Here is a 20,886-nt window from a genome sequence, read left to right on the forward strand (position 1 = left end):
ACAGTAAATGCTATGCAAATACTGATAAAAGGTGTATTTTCGGAAGGGTCCGAGAACCATGACAGTTGGATTTAGAGTTAAAGACTATGGCTAGGGTTTTCCAAACTAAATTGTGATGATAATAAATTCAGCATGTGTCAGGCTTGTCTAAACACTTCTTTATAACAGCCAGTTGAATTTTATGGAAAAGTATAAGCAGGTATTTTAAAGTAACTTTAAATCTATCATACATGTTGATTTTCTGGTACATTGTGATTTTACTGAAACCTTTCCCATATTGAAAATTAGCTTCTAAAATATTTCAAAGTGTATTTACTTTTAAAAACAAAACTACAAATTCTAGGTATTGACTACAAATTCTAGGTATTGAAGTAGCAAAAAGAAACAGTACTATTAAGCATATTGTCAAATATTTACCATGCAGATACCATCTTCTGTGCTTCTCCATGCCATCTGGGAGAATAACAGGGTTTGTCACACCAAGCTAGCCTTCCGGGGACCCTGGAGGGTATCAGAAAGCATGAAGGCGAGGACTGGACTATGTTTAGCAGTGTAGAAGCAAAGTAGAAAAAAGTTGCAGAGATGCTGGCTGATCTCTGGGATGTGATACACTATTGTGAAGATTAAAAATCTTGATGCTATTGACTTCTTATGTATTTATTGGAGGTTTCTGCTTCCACTGATGAATTAACTAAATCCAATCTGTAATGCATTCAGATAGAAAGTGGATGTTAAACATTGAGGGGTGATTTTTTTTTTTTTCTTTTTTAACTACTCTTGTATTAATAAACAGATTAGGAAAAACATTTTCAATTTAAAAAGCAGTTTAGTCTTCAAAAGGCTCCTTTCACTATTTCTCGCATTTAGAATGTCAAGTTAAGACTGAATAAAGTCAGAAATATGCAGTTATTTTGAAAGCACCTGCACTAACTCCCATGCAGCTGTCTGCTGTTCAGTAGAACAGTAACAGAATCTGGTGCCATGTCAGTGAACTTTCAACCCTCAGCAGCACCTTTTGGTAACAGTTTTCCTTAAAAATTAAGTAATTGTTGAGAAAAGTATTACTACTTGTATTGCATGGTCTGCTCATTTTACTGGCAGTAATAAAATCACAAGTATACAATTGGAACTACTATGTACTTTGAAATTCAGGTGCTAAGTCTCACACAAGGACTTTATACAATGTTATTCTTACCTTATCAAATGCACATTTTCTTCTCAAAGGAAGTAATTTGCCATATTCTGTTGGCTCTTTTTTGTTTTTCCGCTTTAAATATGATGCTCTCTCTCCAGGGGTGTGTAACGGAGATCCTACCGATGACCTGAAAATGCAAAACAGAACCATAATTACAAACATGGAGGAAATTGAAGTGTTTATTAAGAGCTGGGAAATTGAGAAATCCCTTGATGTAACAACTAGGAGGCAAGTAAGAAACTGTACTGAAGATAACTGCACATTCTGCATGGAGCTGTTAAACAGAAGTGTTTTCATCCATTGTCACAATAAAGTGAGTACAAAGAAATTCCAAGTGCAAATTACATAGAAGTTGTATAATTAAGACAAGAGTGAGATGCAGATTTTTTTAATATTATGCTTATTTTCATGAGTTCACAACAGAATGGATGGCTTTAATAAATGCATTTGTCATGCTGTCCATTGTAAATAAACACAGAATAACATAATCACAGGGGTTGGAAGGGAGCTGAAGACACTGAGTCCAACCCCACTGAGTCCAACAGGTAGTTGTCCACATGGGTCATGAATATCTGCACATTAGGAGACTCCACATCTTCTCTGGGCAGCCTGTTCCAGTGCTCCATCACTCTTATTGTAAAGAACTTCTGCATGTTTGTATGGAATTTGTGTTCAAGTTTTAGGCCGTTGCTCCTTGTCCTATCACTACATACCACTTAAAAGAGCCTGATCTCATCCATTTGCCTCCCACTTCTCTATAGATGTGTATAAACATTAATCACCTCCCCTCAGTCTTCTTTTCCCCATGCTTAACAGACCCAGATTCCTCAGCCCTTCCTTATATGGGAGATGCTCCAGGCCCTTTATCATCTTAGTTATTCAGTTTTTCTTATATAAAGTGAAACAGACATTTATGTAGATCTGTGTGCTATTATGCTATTTCTTAAATCACTGAGTAGGCAGAGCTCACAGGAGTGACAATAGTTCATTATCTCGACACAGGTGTGTTCCTAAGGAGATATTTTTAAGAAAAGCTTGACAACAGTCACTAGAAATGGAAGCCTCATGTTTTTTCTGAATACAGCAGCAACTCATGCAGTCTGAAACTGACTGTACTAATTACATTTCTACTTCTGATGTAGTTGCTATTATGTTGACAGTTTTGTAGAGTTTCTCACAGAAACCATAACTATTTTTGGAAACTGTGTTTTCAAATGGGGATGGAGTTCTTGTACACAGACTACCACTAGAGGTAGCCAGTGCAACACAGCGCCTGGCAACAACGTGAATTGAGAAATCCCATCTCCCTCAGGACTGACTTACTTTCCCAATTCTTCCACTTAACTCAGAATAAAAAGGACTAATTATTTAAATGACCTCTTCTTTGTTAGAGATGGACATTTCCAAATTTCCTATTCATTTCTACCAATTCTATTTTTCCAACCTGGTTTTGTTTTGCAATACCCTCTGTGGTTTTCATGCCAGACAAATGTTGCTACAGGTGTTGCAAGCAGCTGAACTCCTTCCTTCAAACTCCTAAACTCACTCTTTATTTTTCCCAGCTAGAAATAACAAAGAATTCTTCCTAAAGAAATGGGTTTAAAGAGGTTTTAGAGCTGTCTATCTGCCACAGAAACAAAATGGGAGGGAATGGTGGAGGGAAATATATATAATTTACTTTAGACATTAATTTTTATTTTATTTCCATGTAGTTGTATTATTTCTTGTAATTAATGATTAATTTTAATTACAGAAAGCTCTTCTACTTGTTAATTCTCAGTTAAAATGTGTTCCTAGGTTTCACCACAGGAATTTTGTGAGAAGATGTGGATCAACAGTACTTATTTTTGGAATTATGAGTGTGATGCACTTTCCGCATATGTAGCTTTATGCAACAAGCACAATATCTGCGTTAAATGGAGGACACCTGATTACTGCCGTAAGCAGCCAGCAATGTTCCATATCCTAATGCGACTTTATACTGCTGCAGAGTTCAGTGATGAGTTCAAAAAAATGTATTTCTTTTTACTGTTCTTAGAAATACTGTTTCATTCTATCATGGTATTAGTAATGGATGGTACAAGTTCTTGAGATTTATCACTAGTGTCATGGATTTTAATCTTGATTGAATGAGTAGTTTAACTAAAGTGGCACTAAATATATAAATTTATGCTTTCTATGATACACTTTCTTGTTCCTAATACTTGTTTATGTAATTAAATTCTGAAAGAGTCAATACTCAGTTTCCTCTTTTTATGACTTGCAGCACTGAGTTGTCCTGAGGGCAAGGAATACCAGCCTTGTGTGAAACCCTGTGAAGCCAAGACATGCTTGAATAAGTGGTTGCATGAAGATTCTCCATGTTCTTATTTAAGGGAAGACTGTGTGTGTAGAAGTGGCACTGTCCTACATAGAACAGACTCAGACCTCTGCATTCCAGAAGAAAAATGTAGTAAGTGCACTAGGGCAGAGGGGGTTTGCAAATATCTGCTAATATTAACTACAGATCAGTGTAAGCCATATTTAAATTCTGTGTCAGACTTCAGAAGGTGTGAATCCAATACAGCTCTATTCTACAGAGCCTAGCTTTTATCTCAAGATACAGCTTAAGTAAGTCTATCACCTGATTTCATTCTGCAGGAGAAAAATAATTTTCATTCTTCCATAGTTCCCAGGCTTTCTTTCCTAGAATATGCAGGAAGGAGCAGTAGGGGCAGCTTATTTTCCCTGCATTCATTGACTATTTTTACCTAAAAAAAGCATTTGTTTAATATCATCATCTTTTCTTGATTCATCACAATGCCTGAAGTGCTCTTATTTTAAGCAGTAAGGTCACCTGGATATCAAACAAATTTGATGCTTGCAGACTTTCTCTCCACTTGTCAAAGAGATGTAACATTTTTCTCTCAGCATGTACAGATAACAGAGGACAACCCCGCTCTGCTGGGGAGATCTGGAATGGGTCCACGAGAGGCTGTTGCATATACAACTGTTTAGAAAATGGAAGCATTATTGCTGTAGAACCTGAATGCAATGAGGACCCACCACCGGCTTGTGAAAGAGAAGGAGAAGTGATTGTCCTTGTCATGGAAGTAGGAGATTGCTGTCCAAAAAAAGTTTGTGGTACGCCACATATATTTCCAGTTACAGAAGTGTAAATTAAATGCTTGGTACTTGTCAGAAAATATTTCTTTTTTGACAGGGTTCAAGGTGATGTTTCTGAGAAGTGGTATTTAGGTAATTGTGGCTGGCTGGATAAGAACTATCACTTTTCTTTAAGAACTAACTCATTGAAATAAAAATTTAGTTATTCCAAGACTGCTAACAAAACATGATTTCTGTTCAAAATGCATTTTTATGCTCTTCTGAAAGATTTCAAAAGAAACTGAGAAATAATGTCAGAAGTAGCTTGGTAGTTAGAACAGTTACCAGAGCTTATTGCATTCTTATGAATGCCTTGGTGTTAAGTGCCCTTTGACTTTCAGTTCTTCTGTATCTCAGAAAGCAACACTCTGTGAGGTGATCACTGACAACTAATATTCAATTTAGCCATAGTTCTCAGCAAAAGGAATATTCTTATTGCTGCTAAAGTGTTAAGCAGAAGATATTTCCTTCCTAAAACAACTTGGTCCAGCTAATGTGGTACTTATGCTCCTCAGCTACCTGTAACTGACACTGTGTTGCTGATCTGTTCAGGAAACATATTCATATGCAGGAAGCAGGGCAAGTAAATACCTGCTCTGGGAGGGATTAACTTTGCTTGTACAGTGCCACGTGAATGGGGCTGTACCAGCCCTGGGTTCAGCTGGGAGGTCTACACAGTGATGTGCTGTAAGCTGACTTGATTGATGTAGGTTTCAGGTACATGAAAACTGTTTGTTTTTTGTTTTGCAGAATGTAACATGTCATTGTGTGACGCTGTTATTCCAACATGCGAAAGCAGTGAGAAACTGACTGTGGGCTACAGCCCCCTTTCCTGCTGTCCACAGTACCGATGCGGTAAGGGAAACACGAATAAAGAATTTGTTTAACACTTTCCAATCTTGTAATGCCTCTTGTAAGAAACTTCATTTACAAGTTGTTCCAATTTTCAGCAGAACAGGACATTTTAGCATTGTTTCTGTGACTCTTCTTAACATAATATTTTGTCTCTTACAGAATGTGATCCTTCAGTTTGTTTCAATTCTTCTCAGCTGGACTGCAGAGAAGACCAATTTATTGTTGAAGCAAAACTGGAAGATCCCTGCTGTTTTTCTTATCTCTGTGGTACGTAACTGAGGAATAGTTAAGTACAATCTGTATTTTTAAATACAGTAACTTAAATCAGGAATTCCTTGAGAATGCCAGCACAAGTTTAACAAACCAGGCTGTCTGGAGCATGAATTACTCTCATGTTTTGAGATCTTACATTTCCAAAATCGTTTTTTAACATCATATTTGCTCTGCAAAATAATGTTGTTAACAGACACTGATCTTCAAAACTGAATTATATGATCCATGCAGTTGGTGATATATCATGGATTGTAGCTGAGTCTCAGTGGTTCTTTAACACTAAACTGACTATTGGCATGAGTTCTGACACCTAAGAGCATGTACTACTGCTATATTTCTAGTTTTGAATGTCAGTCCATAAATGCTATTTTATCCACATAAGCATGACTAGTAATATTAAAGAAAATTTACGTGTGCTAACTTTCTAAAATTTATAAATATATTTTTTTTATTTAGTTTGTGAATCCTGTATTGAGCCCGTTCCTTTGTGTAATGAAGGGGAAATTCTTACTGTAGACCTTCATACCATACATTATTGTTGTCCTCATTACTATTGTGGTGAGTGTAACTATTGTTAATGCAGTCTGTAACCAATTTTAGTAAAAATGATAGGAAGTGCATGTGGACATCTCTTGGGTGCAGCATCTAGGGTAGATTTTGTCTAGAGACTAAATACTCTGTTTACTTTTGAGGTAGGTTTAAAGTCATTGAGACATTCAATGGTAATCTTGCCAGAACAATACGTAGAGTCTGGAGATCTTATGTACCTCACCAAACAGTACATAGCTGCTTTCATGGAGATCTAGATACTGATACAGAAGTCCAGGACTGAATCCCATCCGTAGTGTATAACTATACAACTGTTCATAAGCATCCACATACTGAAAACGTCTGCAATAAAATATGTTACACCTCTGTTGTCTTCTTCATTAGTGTTTGGGCACTTTCTTCACACTGCTGATTTTCAGGTGAAGGACTAGGCCACGGGTTTCAAATACTACCGGTCTGATTAGTATTCAAACAGTAAGCAGACCAAGAAAAATAATTGCAGTGTAACGTAGCCATTTTGCTAGCCATATAAAACACAGAGACTGTACTATGTATTCTTAAGTAATGCCAGTAACTGCTTGATCAGTGGGGTGTTCCTGAATTAACTCTTGTCCTAGTACAGTCTCCGGGTTATTTCACTTTATTATGGAGTCTTCCAGTAGGTTTGGAGCTTGCTGGCTTTTACTTCAGGTTGTATCACCTCTTGGTCCTTTCCTTCTCTAGTACTGCCATGAAGGTGAAAGTATGCAAAGGCTTTTGTCACTGTTTTTCCCAATTTCTCACAGCTAGAAATATAGGTCTTACTGTGTATACTTCTTTCATAGTCCAGTAAATTTCTTCAATGATACAAGCGTGTGCTGTTATTAAAGTCATTCTAAAGGAAAAGCTGTTCCCCATTACGTTATAGAAATTTAGTTTGAGTAGTTTGTTTTTCTCCAAGCTTTGCAGCAAAGCTTGGAGAAAAACAATAATTCTGTTTTTCTATAAGGTGTGATTTTTGTTCTCTTTGGTGCTTGTTATTAGCCCAAGTCACTCCAAAGGAGTATTAAATGGTTGCTCTGCAGTGGTTTCTCTAAATTTAAAATGTTTCTAAGGCAACTGGAGGCATTTTTTAAAATCTTTGATTATTTTTCAGTTCCAAATATGACTGAGATACTTAAGACACACAGGAAAAATAAAAAAAAAAATAAAAAAAATCAAAATGTGTCCTTATTTTTGCAGTGGTTTATCAAAAGAAATATAAACTGGAAATACCAAATTAAATTTGAGTAAATTCTGATCTCTGTCTTTCTTCCCTATTTAGTTTGTGATGAAAATTTTTGTCCTGAGCCTCATATGAATTGCACAGATGACATGACTCTTGTGAAGGAAAAAATACCTGGGCAGTGTTGTCCAGAATGGCACTGTGGTAATTATTTCAGTCTTTAGTCACTGCTGTTAATAAAGGCTAGGAACTAGCTACTTGACTAACATGCTTTTCTTGTTCTCTTCTCAGAATGTAGTTGTGAAAATGCTACTACGATGACTTGCAAATTGGTAAGAACTGTCCTTTAAATGTATAATTATGAATAATGGTCTGTGTTCTTACTCCTCCCTTTCCATTCTTTGTTAAATTAAATTAGTTTTAACAAGGCCCACCAGCCCCCAGCTCAGGCATGAAGCTGCATGGCATGAAACTCCAGGTTTCTGCACAGTATTGTTAAATGTTCCTTGGGGAAATTTCACTCTGTGTGTTTTCAGATGACAAAAGAAGAAATGTAACTGTAATGCTATTCGATTCAATGTTGACTCAAACCGATATGGAGTTTTCCCCACTTAAACAATTCATAACTGTTTTTAATAATTAATGAGGGATGAGCTTTTTGATTGAACGTGTAATCTGGATAAATGTGTTATTTGTCAATCATTTATACTTTCGTTTAGAATGATTTAGCATCATTGAATATAGCAGGTATGAGAAGTCACAAATATTTTGTTCTTTGTAGACTCTCTCACAACTGGGACTGTGATCTGGAAAATAACTACAATTCAATGTTCAAACTCCTACCATTACCGCAGTGACAAGGACAGTCTCCCTATCAAATGCTAGTAGTTTATACTTCCCTTTATGTGAAGATTGCATAACGTAACATGTATATATGAGCTACAAATTTTAACAGTTTTTACCCCTCTTTTGGAAGAAACTTCATAGCAGGCATTCCTCTGCTGGTTTGCTTCTTATTGAAATAAATTTGTATCTCAGAAAAAAAACCCTGCTGTTTAGCAATTCTGATGGTTAAACAGAGCAAATGATGTCATCTGCTCTTGTTTAAAGAGCTAAATACATTGAATAAATTGAAATGGGCAAATTTTTCTTGAGGTCACTGCAATTTTTCTCTTTTGTGGAAGAAGAGGTAGAAGTGATGAAGACCATAATTTAATTTTTTAGAGAAAATCTCTCTACATTTATTTGTGCTTTACATTTATTTGTGTATATCTTTTCAAACCTTTTTTTTTTTTTTTTTTTTTTTTTAATCTTTTTATTCTCAGGGAGAAGTTCAAAAAATAGATAATAGTATTTCCAGTGCTTGTGGATGCACTCACTACATTTGTGGTAACTTTTTATTATTCATATGTGCTTGGTTTTAGATTAAACTAAAAAAGGCATGCGAAGAAATCCAAAGCCAAAACAGAGCCATTATCACCTCAAATGTAAATAATCTGTGTAGATAAATATACTCTCATTTCTCAATATTATGCTTACAGTGTGGTTTACAGTGTGAGACACTGGAGGGTATTACAGTGTCCATCTGTCTATCAATCATTCTATCTATAAATCCATCCATCCGCCCATGTGCACTATTGATCTCAATAAACCACCATAAGGATACATGCCCAGTTTTAAGGTTGCTCCTTTCCATGACTCAGCCTCCTTGTGTGGAGGAGATTGCATCCATACGATGCTCAAAAGTGCATGAGGCATTCCTAAGTCCCACGGTAGCTCCGCATGTTGCAGCATGTAGGACTTTGCCTTTACTTCTGTCCTCACAGCATTTCTGTTAATTTGCTTGATGATGTTTTTTTTCTCTCATAATATTTTTTCCTTTTGGTGTTAGAGAAGGATGATGTGTGCATCTTCCAGGAGGTAACTGTACTGAATCCTGGACAATCAGTGATTCAGTACTTGGATGGAGACCTTTGTTACACTGTGCAATGTTTACAAGAAAAAGACCAGAACACAGGATACAATGCCATGCTTTTTACAACAGTGAACTGTTCCCAGCAATGTGAAGCAGTAAGTATTCTTAAAACAGAGGAATTATGAAGTTTATGAATAAAACTTCACAGTTAAGATAAAAATCAGAAGGCACAGTTTTGCTAGTCCAGTTTGCTCAGCATGAGCTTAAAGACTTAACAGCATCTTTTAAGTGCTTTTTAGTAGTATACATAAATATATCCATCCATCCATATATCATTGCTCATTTAGGTATTGTTATTTTCAGAATTCAATGAATTTTCATATACTGTGTATATATTTAAAGCAACCTCTTTCATTTTTTCTTTTTTCATTTTCATTTTCTTTCAGCATCAGCTGTATATTCCTTCCTCCAGTCACCATAGTTGCTGTGGTACCTGTCAAAATGTGTCCTGTTCTTTCCTTACTGAGAATGGCACACAAATTGTGTATGAGGTAAGTATCTCTGGAGAAGAACAGAAAATAAGTATAATAATATGATAAACACAGGAGTCTGACAGTCACTTCCTTGCTTCAAACATCCTTAGTGTTGCTTAAGCAACTAGCAGCTGTCTGTGGTAAATTACATAATAGGGAAAAGGTGTATTTATTTTTAGACTTGCCATTTCACAGTAGATGAATACCGCATTTCACTTTATTGGTTGTAATTATCTTCCACAAAGAAGGGTGAATGTCAGCATTTACTTAAGGCCATATAAGTGCAGAACAGAGATCTAAGCTCTAAGTCATATGCTGTGATTTAGATGACCTGGGAATAATTTTGTGCTTCTGGATCCATATCAGGACTCCTGTGTCCCTCTCTTCCCATGACCTCTCTTCTCCCCCCTGTGATTTATACAGTAAACAAATGTCCAAACTGTATTGCTGGGGTTCAGGATCCTGATGGTGCACTCCAGCAACCACATACAAAAAAATGTAGGTGTTGCCATACCTTGCTTCATCTTTCCCATTGATTTTAGAGCTTTTAGGGCAAAATAAAGTATAAACTCTTTTTTCTGATGCAGACCCACTCTAGTACATTCTTCAGGTAGGAGCCACCGCAGCAGTTGTCAGGATGGTCTTCCCTCTGTTGGTGTGGACAGGTTCCAACAAAGCTTACACTCCAGCATGTACCAGCAGCACACAGACATCACTTTTACAAACATTTGACTAGAGATTCAGCTGAACTCTGTTGTCTTTGCTGACAATGGTTTTGTATTATGCATTCAGGAAGGCAGCACGTGGATATCCAACTGCACAAACTACACATGTACAAAGACTGCGTTGGGGGCTATGATAGTGGGATCTGGCATGGTCTGCCCCCCTTTCAATGACACTGAGTGCACAAAGGTTTGTACTTTGGCTGAGGTGAGTAAGAATAACTCATCTGTCAGTATGGACTCACTTGAAAGGGCACACATACTTCATGTGTTTTCTTTACAGTTAAAAAAAGTGGTAAGTAAGAAGATCTAAGTGATAAATTTACAGTCTTCTTTAGTTTTCTGTTTGCATTTTGGCTAACAATATCTGTGAGGTGCACAGAAACTCTTTTCAGGCTTCAATACTGACTGCATTTAAAATACTGTTGTATTGGAATTGTACTTGAGATACTGCTGTATAAAGTGCTAATCACTATGTACTACTTTACTTCAGAATTATATTTTGACAAGATGTAGTACATATGTCTTAAATAAATTGGATGAAGTAGTTCAGAAATCTTATAAATGTGGGCCACATTAAAAATTCCTTAAATGCAAGGATTAGAAGGCTGATTGGGTATATATACTTAATTATCCCTTAAGTTCAACATGGTATAACAGTAAAGAAACAAGCTTATCATACTTGAAAGGGTAACTATGGCCCCCTTTTATGTACTGAAGGGCCACTATCATAACTCCCTGGAGTCTTTTCTTCTTGCTGAACAGCCCCAGCTCTCTGCCTGTCTTCACAGGGGATCAAGAAAAAAAAAACTTGGATCAGTTTTATGTCCCTCTGAACATATTTTAACAGGTGCATATATTTCATGTACTGAGGACTCCATACTTATGTATTGAACTTATTCTCTGGTTGGCATGAGTGGTGTAAATCCTCTTATGTCATACACAAAGTTACAGGAATATTTTTTTTTTTAACTTTCTGACTAAATCTTGGATCAGATCAGGTAAGATTAGTAGTGACAAGTTCACTTCCAGTGTTAAAAACTGAAGAATCTGTAAACCAAACCTTCACGTGGTATCTGTTCGATTCTCTTGATTTAGATTATATTATTTTTTACTAGTTGGACATCTTTAAAATGTGACATCTCTTGAGAGACTATACACTGTTGCACTGAGCACAGTCTTTTTTGATATATTCTCCTTTTGTTTTCCTAGAATGGAGGAATTGTGCAGACGTACAATGATGGCTGCTGCAAGACCTGTAAGTGATGAAGGCTGCATTACGTGCTAGTTTAGCTTTGGTTTGGAGGGCTGTGTTTTTTTAACCCTTTGCTGAGACAAAGATAAGGGAAAAGCATGCTGTTCCCCCACAAATCAAAGTGTTATAGTTACTTAACCACTCTTAATAAAAGTTCTTGCTTTGTTTGGCCGCTGTCTTGGTGGTTTTTAACATTTTTGTTCTGGAGTATAACCAATTTCTCCAAATATAATCTTTGGAAAATTGAAAAATTACAGCAATTAAAATACTGAAAAGATTACCTTTATTGCTAAGCAGACTGTGAAATATTGCCAATATGATTTACACCATAAAAGATAAGGATTTTCTCCCCTAAAAAAGATTCTTAATTTGATTATCAGCGTCCAAAAATATGAATTCATTCTGTTCTATCACAGTATATTTTCTCAGGTCAAAATACTGTAAAATTGAATACTGAAATAAAATATTTTTAATTGGAAATGGTTTCTTTCTACTGTAGAATATACACTGAAATCCCAAATGAAGAAAAGTTTTGGGGAGTTGAATAATAATAAAGTTAACAATTCCTATATACAAAATTGATGTTTTGATATCTGGAAATACATTCACTTTCTCTGAGTGTGTCAATTTAAAATATTCTTAATGAACTGTAATGCAAGTTTGCATAAAGTTGTCATAACCTATACAAGTTTAAAAGCACGCTGCAAATGAACTCTGGTTATCTCTTCAGTTTTGACTAGGAAAAGTTTTCTGATCAAGTTCTCTGATTATCTGTACCTAAAAAGAAAACTCCATAGTATGAAGTTAATATGAATATGATAAGAATTCATACAAAATATGAAATTAACTGTGTAATGCAAGAACTTGTTGTATGGCATAGAAATTACTTTCTCCTTTTTTTGACCTTTCTGTGCTCAACATCAGAATTAGAGTATTTGGAATAATTAGTCTTTGGGATTTTTTAAAAAAGTAAATATTTAGTTAATAATATTGAATAGGAAGTCTTAATATTCATATTTATCAGAAGTACAATTGATCAGTGTTCTAGTTTCTATGCTTTGCAAAGCCTTGACAGAGATCTGTAAGCACTGTTGTAGTCTATCATATGCAAAGCATAGAAAATAAAAACTCTTCACAAACACAATGCCTTCTTTTTAATTATAATCAATAGAGAAAATTATCAGACCAGAACTGTGCTAAATGTTATACTTCAGAAATTCTTGCTCAAGTGGCTGCTAAAAAAAGATATAATTTATACAATTATATGCTATTTTTATTTTTATTTTATTTATTTATTTTAACTAAAAGCATGTGCCCAGTGATGAAGTGGATAAAGAAAGTATGTATAAATAGAGCCTGCAGCACCTTGGGGTTTTAATGGGAACAAATAGTCTTTCTGAAAGAGCTTGATTGGATGCATGCATGCAAAATGACTATGTATATTTAATTCTTACCTTGCCATAGAGAGTTGCCAAAGTTTTGTTTACAAGGAAGTATTCAGTTTTGTGTTAATCAGGAGAGTAATAAAGTTTAGGCCATCTTCAGTGAGACTTGAAGCAGCTACACAGTTCCTAAATTTGGAGGACTATCAGGAAAGTTCATCACCTTTTGCTAAAAGAAAAAATGCAGTTGGCAGTGTAAGAATTAATGAAATGTCATTTATATCAACATGTTTGGTTTTTTTTTTTCATGAGAAACTTATATTCCTAATGGTTCTGCCAGGTTCTGGATTGGGTCTATTGCCCTTTGCCATTAGTCCAGTAGTGCCTACTGGTAGTATTAATTGTGAACCAGGTATTATTTTTAATAATGTATTTTCTTGTTTTTGTCATTTAGTAATCACTGCTTGTTTAAATCATATATCTGTCATCATCACTAAATGCAGCCATGCATTTAATGGCATTGGGCCTGATACTGAGAGATGCTGATATCCTGCTGGCCTCCCAGATCAGTATTTTCTAAAGCTTGGCCAGGCTTTACTGCTCAGCACCTGTCAGGATTAGGTTCATTGATTTACAGTATATGCTGTGGGTGGTTCTTCCCCGTTCATTTCTTAAATTGTTTTTAATACATGAACTTAATGTACAGGGTATCTATAACAAGAAATGATATTACTTATAAAAATACCATCATCCTAAGTAATGATACCATGAGATTTTCTGATCTTGTGTCTCTGAAGTTAATGTCTAAACTATTTTTGCCTTTAAATATAGCAAAAGTGCCCATTCCTGTCTGATCTCATCCTTGCAGATACGGATTTATGCTGTACTTCTTGTCACAAATAAAATGTTTTCAAAGTAATGAAAATGTTGGATGAAAAGAAACATATAATCCTCAGAGCATGATCATGTGTTAATAAATATTCCTTAAAACAGAATTCTTAATGATTATAGAACTTTTGCCTTATGATAGTATTTTTTGCTTTACATGATAGAAAAGTTGCAGTAACTGGTGTAGGGTCCCTTATTGAGATAAGGAGCAAAGAAAGCAAGCATATCTGAAACTGAATGCAGATCTTTTTGACAGCTGAATAGTGAAAAGAATAGCAGAAGGGAAGTTTTCATTAGACTTTGGTACCTTATATGCTGAATTATCATAAAACATTGAATCATAGAACAACAGAATGGCTTGGCTTGGAAGGGATCTGAAAGTCCATCTACTGCCAAGCCCCTGCTATAAGGAGGGCTGCCAGACACCAGCTCAGGCTGTCTAGAGCCTCATCCCGCCTGGCCTTGAATGCCTCCAAGGATGGGGCACCCACAGCTTCTGCCACCACCTCACCACCTTCTGATTTTATTTTTTTTTTCCTAATGTCTAATCTAAATCTCCCTTCTTTTTGTTTAAACCATTTGCCCTTGTCCTATCACTACTAGATCATGTAAAAAAGTCATCCCCACTCCTACTTATAAGCTCTCTTTTCATTACAAGAGAGACAGTATTATTTCAGTATTATATTATTATTTTTATTATGTTAAATACAGATTTGCACTGTACAGCTTTATTTTTCAAACAAAAGAAAAGATCTCCCATCAGTATCTCCTAGTATGTACTGAAAATGTAGTATTTCATAATCCTATATCCTGTAAGTGCTACATACTTCAGTCCTGGGTAGTAAAAGCATGTAGCATATTTAGCAGATATTTTCATCTCTCATTTTCAAAGCTCCCTTCAAGGATCCATTTCTCCAAAGGATATTGAATTTTATTGTTCTGTTTAAATTTTAAGCATTTAAATTAGCTTTAAAGTTGTAATCTCATTCACAGCTTTATCTTCTCAAATGTCAAGTTCAAGGAAGTGCAGTATCAAAATCATAATTTCAATATTCCCTTTAAAAACAGAATTAATTCTAATACTATTAAACATTTATGCATCTTTCCTTTTTATAATACTTGCTATATGCACAATTTTAAATCTTATTACTGTTTTCATATTTATAAAATCTATATAACTTAATGCACCAGTTGATACCTCATGTGCCTGCTATAAAATTGATAATTCCCCACAGGAATTTTTTGGTAACATATGAGGATGTTGGTTTTTGTTTGTTTGTTTTTGTTTTTTTGTTTTTTAATTACATAAGGAAGTAGTAGTATCAGTGCGTACATAAATGAAAATAGAGTGTAACCATTAAAATTATTTTAATATTTTTATGTTTTTATTATCAAAAATATGGTACAAAAGCTACATCAATTCAATATGTATCATTTTCCATGTTTTATCAGGCAAAAAGGAAGAAAGGATTTGCCAGAAAATGACAATCAGGACAACTATAAGAAAAAATGACTGTATAAGTCAAAGCCCGGTAAGAATAAAAAAAGCATTTTTCATGCTGATACTATGGCATGATCAAATCAAGTATCAAGAAGTAGGCTATAGCTATGTACAAGCAACAAAAAATGTTGCTATTTTCTCAAAAGCAGGCCTTTGACCTGATGATTGTTATTGTACTCGTAAAAGGAATTAAGTAAGCTGTTTCTGTGGTTGAAAGAGAGCCCTCCTACCTGGCTTCAAATGAAAAGTACACAGAGAATTTGCACAGACACGCTAAACCCTTCCCTGTGAAATAACAGCCCATTCTAAAAGAGAAGTGGAAACGTGTCCAATTAGAATGTGATGGATAATGTGCTACACTCCTCCTTAAAGAACGTTCCTCTCTGGGTGTCATCTCGATTGCATAGCATGTCTCTGTACCATAAACTCACAGTTCCCTTTATTTTGTCATCTACTTAAGGCATCTTATTTTTCAACTTTGATTTATTCCCATCTATAAAAAAAGAGAAGCAGTTGATACAATATCATGAGACATCCAAAAGGCCTTCAGTAATATTTTGCTGAAGATCCTTAATAGTCTTCAGGGGAGAGGCAACACATCGTCACAGACTGAAAGCTGGGCAGGTTAATTTCCAGCCAGATAGAAGGAAAACAGTGACATATATAAGGCTTCACTACAATAATAAGGGTGTGTGCTGTATTTATTTAGTTTTAGAAGAGTAAATATCGAGAGAGTATAAGGAGGGAGATTGTTAATGATTAGGACAAGATCTAAAGAAGTTATTTTTCTGCTCTCAAATCTGATGAAAGCTGTAAGACTAACCTATTGACCTCATTTCTTTGGATACGGCCCTTCTGTTGAAGTGCTGCTTGAGGGGAGTGCATCAGAGAGCACATTTCATAGGCTTCATTTGCATACAAAATCAAATTAAAACAATTTCACAAAAACAAACAAACAAACAAACAAACAAAATGAACTAGGTCTAATATAGTCACTTCTGATTTCCTAGCGTATCAACATTTGTTGAAGTTCTAATTAAAACTACCAGACTACCAATTCCTGTTTCAGATCAGCTAGGAAGATGTCACATAATGTTGTGAAACAGAAAGTTTGGACTTGCTTTAGTCTATTCCACAAATAATTTTATAGCCAACCTCTTGCTGGATTGTTACATCTACTTTGTGGGTGTATTTGTTATGGTGATGACACAACTAATGTTGCACCCTTAGTTGCAAGCACGGGAAATGCTTTTGCACTGATATACTTTTCCTCTTGAACCTTCAAAGAGAATGACAGACTATCCTTTTCCTTAGAAGAATGTAACTTTTCATCAGTGAACATGAAAAGGATGTTAATTTAGCTCTGATGTTTTGATGTTATTCATCAGTAAAGTAAGGATTCAGTTTTGTTATCCACAGCACAAAGTTGAGCTTGCTCAAAGTTAAGAATGAGTACACAATTAAGCAATCAAAAACATACACCTTCACATAAGCTTTACATTAAAAATGTATCTCCATTTGAATGAATTTTAAGAGGTAACTCTTAAGACCAGAGTTCTTTTCAAATGTAAAAATGGATTTTAATCCAAATGAAGTTTGGAACGTTACATCCTGAAAACAAATCCCAAAAAGTCTAATTGCAATTCTTTCTTTTTTTCCTAGGTAAACGTAGCTTCTTGTGATGGCAAATGCCCATCTGCTACAATTTTCAATGTCAATATTGATAGCCATTTAAGATTCTGTAAATGTTGTCGAGAACACGGAACACGCAATCTGACTGTGCCTCTACTCTGCTCAGGAAATGGCACTGAAATTATGTATGTCATTCAAGAGCCCATAGACTGCTCATGCCAATGGAACTGAACATTACTGCGAACATGATTGTGACTGAAGAACTGAAATGAGTTTCCTTTCACCAGAGTGTGTTTTCTGACCTTGGTTGGATGTAGTACTCTGCAGAAAAGAATATGATATCAATGATGCTTTATAATGTAACTTTTCTGAAATTAAGTAGAGATTATGTTGTTTTCCAGATTTCATTTTTTAAATATTAGCATGTATAAAAATAAACATATAAAAGCTTTTTTACAAGGTGTAATTTAGCTGTCATTTACTTTTCAATGGCTTTCTGATGAGACGTTGATGTCTTTGTTTCATGTTTTAAATTTGTACTTATCTGTTAAATTTCAGAACATGTAAGTGGTTCTTTCATTTCTTTCTTGTGGTTGGTTGGATTTTCTGTTGAGGACCATCATGGGATCTAATACTGAAAAGCAAAAGAAGCCTATAGTGGTTTTGAAAATGAATGAATGATTATTTTGAGAATGACTAAAATAATTTATTAAAAAAAATATGAAAAAAAAACATCCAATTCAAACATTATTTTGTCTTGCTGAAGGTCTGTCTGTCTTTTGTCTGTTAAGATGTTGACAGTGACTGGACTCTGCTTAAACTAGAAGTCACTGAGAATCATCATGACTGTGGTCTGTAAGTACTTTTATATCTAGAGTAATGTCTTTAAATCATTGGCATTTATTTAATATTCGTGCATAGTATAAATATTAAGCTTGACTAAGTAAAGGTTGAAGTGTTCAAACATTTCTGCCTTTGTTACAAAGCTCACTCTGACATGAAGAAATTTATTTATTATCAGTTTTTCAGCTTACACAAATAAGATATTGGCTGTCTGCTTGCTGAATGTAGAATAAACTTCTACGTATGTACATATTTATTAAAAAAAATGGAGACTGCACATTTTAGTTTTTCATTATGTCTTTCCTCCTTTGTTTGACAGTTTGAAGTGTTGTGTCCAATAAAACATTGCTTCCTTTTAAGAATAGAGATTTGGACTATTGACTGAATCTAGGATTTATAATTTTTGTGTACAGGAAAAAAATCCTCCATGTGAAGTATCTTCTGAAGAGCCAAGATGTGCTATTAGTATTCATTCAGGTCGTGATTCAGCACCTTCAACTGGATATGCTCTCACTTTTAATAAAAGTACCATGTCATCTTATTGTAAAAGCTAAGAACACAATTTTAGGCTTGCTTATAGAAGACTTCTTTGCTTCATAAAGTCATTGAATTGATCATAGCTTAAATGATGACAGAGGGAGTTTGGCCATTGACCCCAGTGGGGTCAGTATGGTCCTTAATATACAAATGATTTCAGAATTTATATTTCTTGACTAAAGCTCTGAGAACTTTTTGGTGAACTGATTTTATTTCAGGCTGTCGTCATTTAGGTACAGAAAGGTTAGATTATTACACTGTTTTATATGATGAAAAATAAGTAATACAACATTGAAATCTAAGGCTATTTTGCAATGTTGTGTGAAAAATCTTCAAACTTTTGCTATTTACAGTTTGACTGCTTATAAAGAAAAACAGTATATGTATTGAAATCAGTCATTACTAACAAGACTCGTGTACTCTTCCATTTCATTAAAAATAGTGACCTGGTTTAAAAATGGAAGAATAGTTCATCGCATTATCAGTAAAATGTTTAACAATTAGAAAGGTACAGTGATCAACTAGTGATAAGGTGTTTTTTTTTAGAAAGTATAGACTTTATTTGCACTTTTTATGACTTGCTGGCAGATATGTCAAGAGATTTTATACTAGGGCCTGCAACCAAAAACTGTTTTGACATTACTGTAGGAATTTGTGTACAGAGAGTTTTCTTAGAGGCCGGAAATGGAAAATAAATCATTGTTGTAGCTGTTAAGTTTGTGTACTCATACAACAAATTTAAAGAACAGCTATTCAAAGAAAAATAAATCCCTGGAACTTCTTGATTTATTAACATGGAGATAGAAGTCCTCTGTTTACATCAAGAAAGTCTGGCCCAAAACTTCTTAATGAATTTAGCAATTGAAAATAAAATGCAGAAAGCTCCTACAAGACGTCACTTTTAGACACAATGCCCAAACACTTGCTGTAGTTTTATTAAACACTCTACTTTTGATAAACAATGTTCCTTTGTAAAATTTAGAATCATATTTGTAATTAAAGATAAATTAATAAACATAAGTTGATGAGTTTCATTTACCTGTATCACTAAGGATAAACAATAGTGTAGAATATTAGATTAACCTAGAATTAAAGTTTATTTAACTCAATTAATTTAGCAGATAAAGTTAAATTTAATTCAATAATATCATGTAATAAGAAAATGATATTAAATACTTTTTCCCATTTAACCATTTTATTTTTTAGAAGATCAACAATAAATAGTAGCTGGGTCAGGATCCTCCCTGAAGCATAAAGCAAAACCTTTATTTCTTAGATGGAACTGAATAGAGTCTAGGGCTACCTTTCCTTTTACAGCTAAGCTTCAGACTCAGACTTATTTGGCCTTGTCAGAGAATAAATGCCTATTAAATCTTGTTAATCATTTTCTGGGCGGTCATCCACCTGCATTATCTCAAAGAAAGTGAAATTTGCCTAATGTGGTATAATTTACATACATAACATGAATTAAGCCTTGCAGACTTTGAAACAGACATCAGGTTGGAATATGCCTGCAGATATCTTCTCAGCCTGCAACTTAAATATAAATGTAGACACAACTACAGGGCTGTATCAAAGTTTATCTCCAACTCTGCATTCCTACCTCAGCCTCCCACACAGGAATTATACATGACTTGCTTTGTGCGGCATCTTGTGAACTGGTTTTAACAGCTGATACAACTCAAACATAATCTAGCTTCACACTACAATTAATTAGATTATTATTGACTAAAAGAGCTTTAATATCCACAGAGTGCCCTCCCTTCCACCCCTTCTTAAAATAAGACTTGAACAATTTCTACTCCCCTAAGAGCAAGGCTGGGGATGCATACCTTTCTCTGACTCCCACACTTCCATGAGAGGATGCAAAGAATTGGAGAGCAGTGTGTGCATGACCTGCTGCATGCCTTACTCTGCTGTCCCAGTGTGCCACGTCATTTCAGCCCTTGGTAACTGCCTGAAGGGTAGGTATGCTACCTTCAGTTATAGTTCTTCATCCAGTTGTCACAGTTCTGTTCTGCATGAGCTTGTGAATATGATTCCACTATTTAAAGGCTTGCCCATAAAACTATGCATACTTTTTTAGGGATTTGTGATTTGTTTTAAGTAAATACACTTCTACTAAATAGGGAGGCTTTGGCCACATTATTTGTAATGGCTGGATTTTTTATTTCAATTATCTTATGACCAGCTCGTTCATTATGACCAATTTTTGCCCAAATAAATAAATAGAATTCTAAGCATAGCTTCTAATATGACATTTAAACTACTTAATTTATGTTTTCAGTAATAAAATCCAAGACTTTCAGCTATTTGTATGCTAAAAATGAATAGGAAAACTTCGGGCATTTTCATGATTTATTACTTTTCTATATAGCAGGCAGACATCTCTACGAATACATACACCTGTGTAAGAGTAATGAAAAAGCTGTTTGCAGTGAGGTCTTTGTAGCTAGAG

At 34.9% G+C, this 20,886-nt stretch overlaps 1 protein-coding gene across 1 annotated transcript in view; it reads left to right on the forward strand.

Moving 5' to 3' along the window:
• OTOGL (otogelin like) overlaps positions 1-17,279 on the forward strand; it is an 84,524-nt gene extending 67,245 nt beyond the window's left edge. The window contains exons 43-58 of the mRNA XM_072330259.1: positions 1,294-1,508; positions 2,993-3,134; positions 3,462-3,647; positions 4,106-4,318; positions 5,090-5,194; positions 5,354-5,461; positions 5,924-6,025; positions 7,320-7,424; positions 7,512-7,552; positions 8,546-8,609; positions 9,112-9,290; positions 9,582-9,686; positions 10,461-10,580; positions 11,603-11,648; positions 15,368-15,447; positions 17,079-17,279. Coding sequence (XP_072186360.1) covers positions 1,294-1,508; positions 2,993-3,134; positions 3,462-3,647; positions 4,106-4,318; positions 5,090-5,194; positions 5,354-5,461; positions 5,924-6,025; positions 7,320-7,424; positions 7,512-7,552; positions 8,546-8,609; positions 9,112-9,290; positions 9,582-9,686; positions 10,461-10,580; positions 11,603-11,648; positions 15,368-15,447; positions 17,079-17,279 — 2,012 coding nt within the window. The remainder of the gene's footprint in view (positions 1-1,293; positions 1,509-2,992; positions 3,135-3,461; positions 3,648-4,105; positions 4,319-5,089; positions 5,195-5,353; positions 5,462-5,923; positions 6,026-7,319; positions 7,425-7,511; positions 7,553-8,545; positions 8,610-9,111; positions 9,291-9,581; positions 9,687-10,460; positions 10,581-11,602; positions 11,649-15,367; positions 15,448-17,078) is intronic.
• The last annotated feature ends 3,607 nt before the right edge of the window (positions 17,280-20,886 follow it).

This window comes from Excalfactoria chinensis, chromosome 1, assembly GCF_039878825.1.
Source record: "Excalfactoria chinensis isolate bCotChi1 chromosome 1, bCotChi1.hap2, whole genome shotgun sequence".
In the NCBI taxonomy this organism is placed as follows: domain Eukaryota; kingdom Metazoa; phylum Chordata; class Aves; order Galliformes; family Phasianidae; genus Excalfactoria; species Excalfactoria chinensis.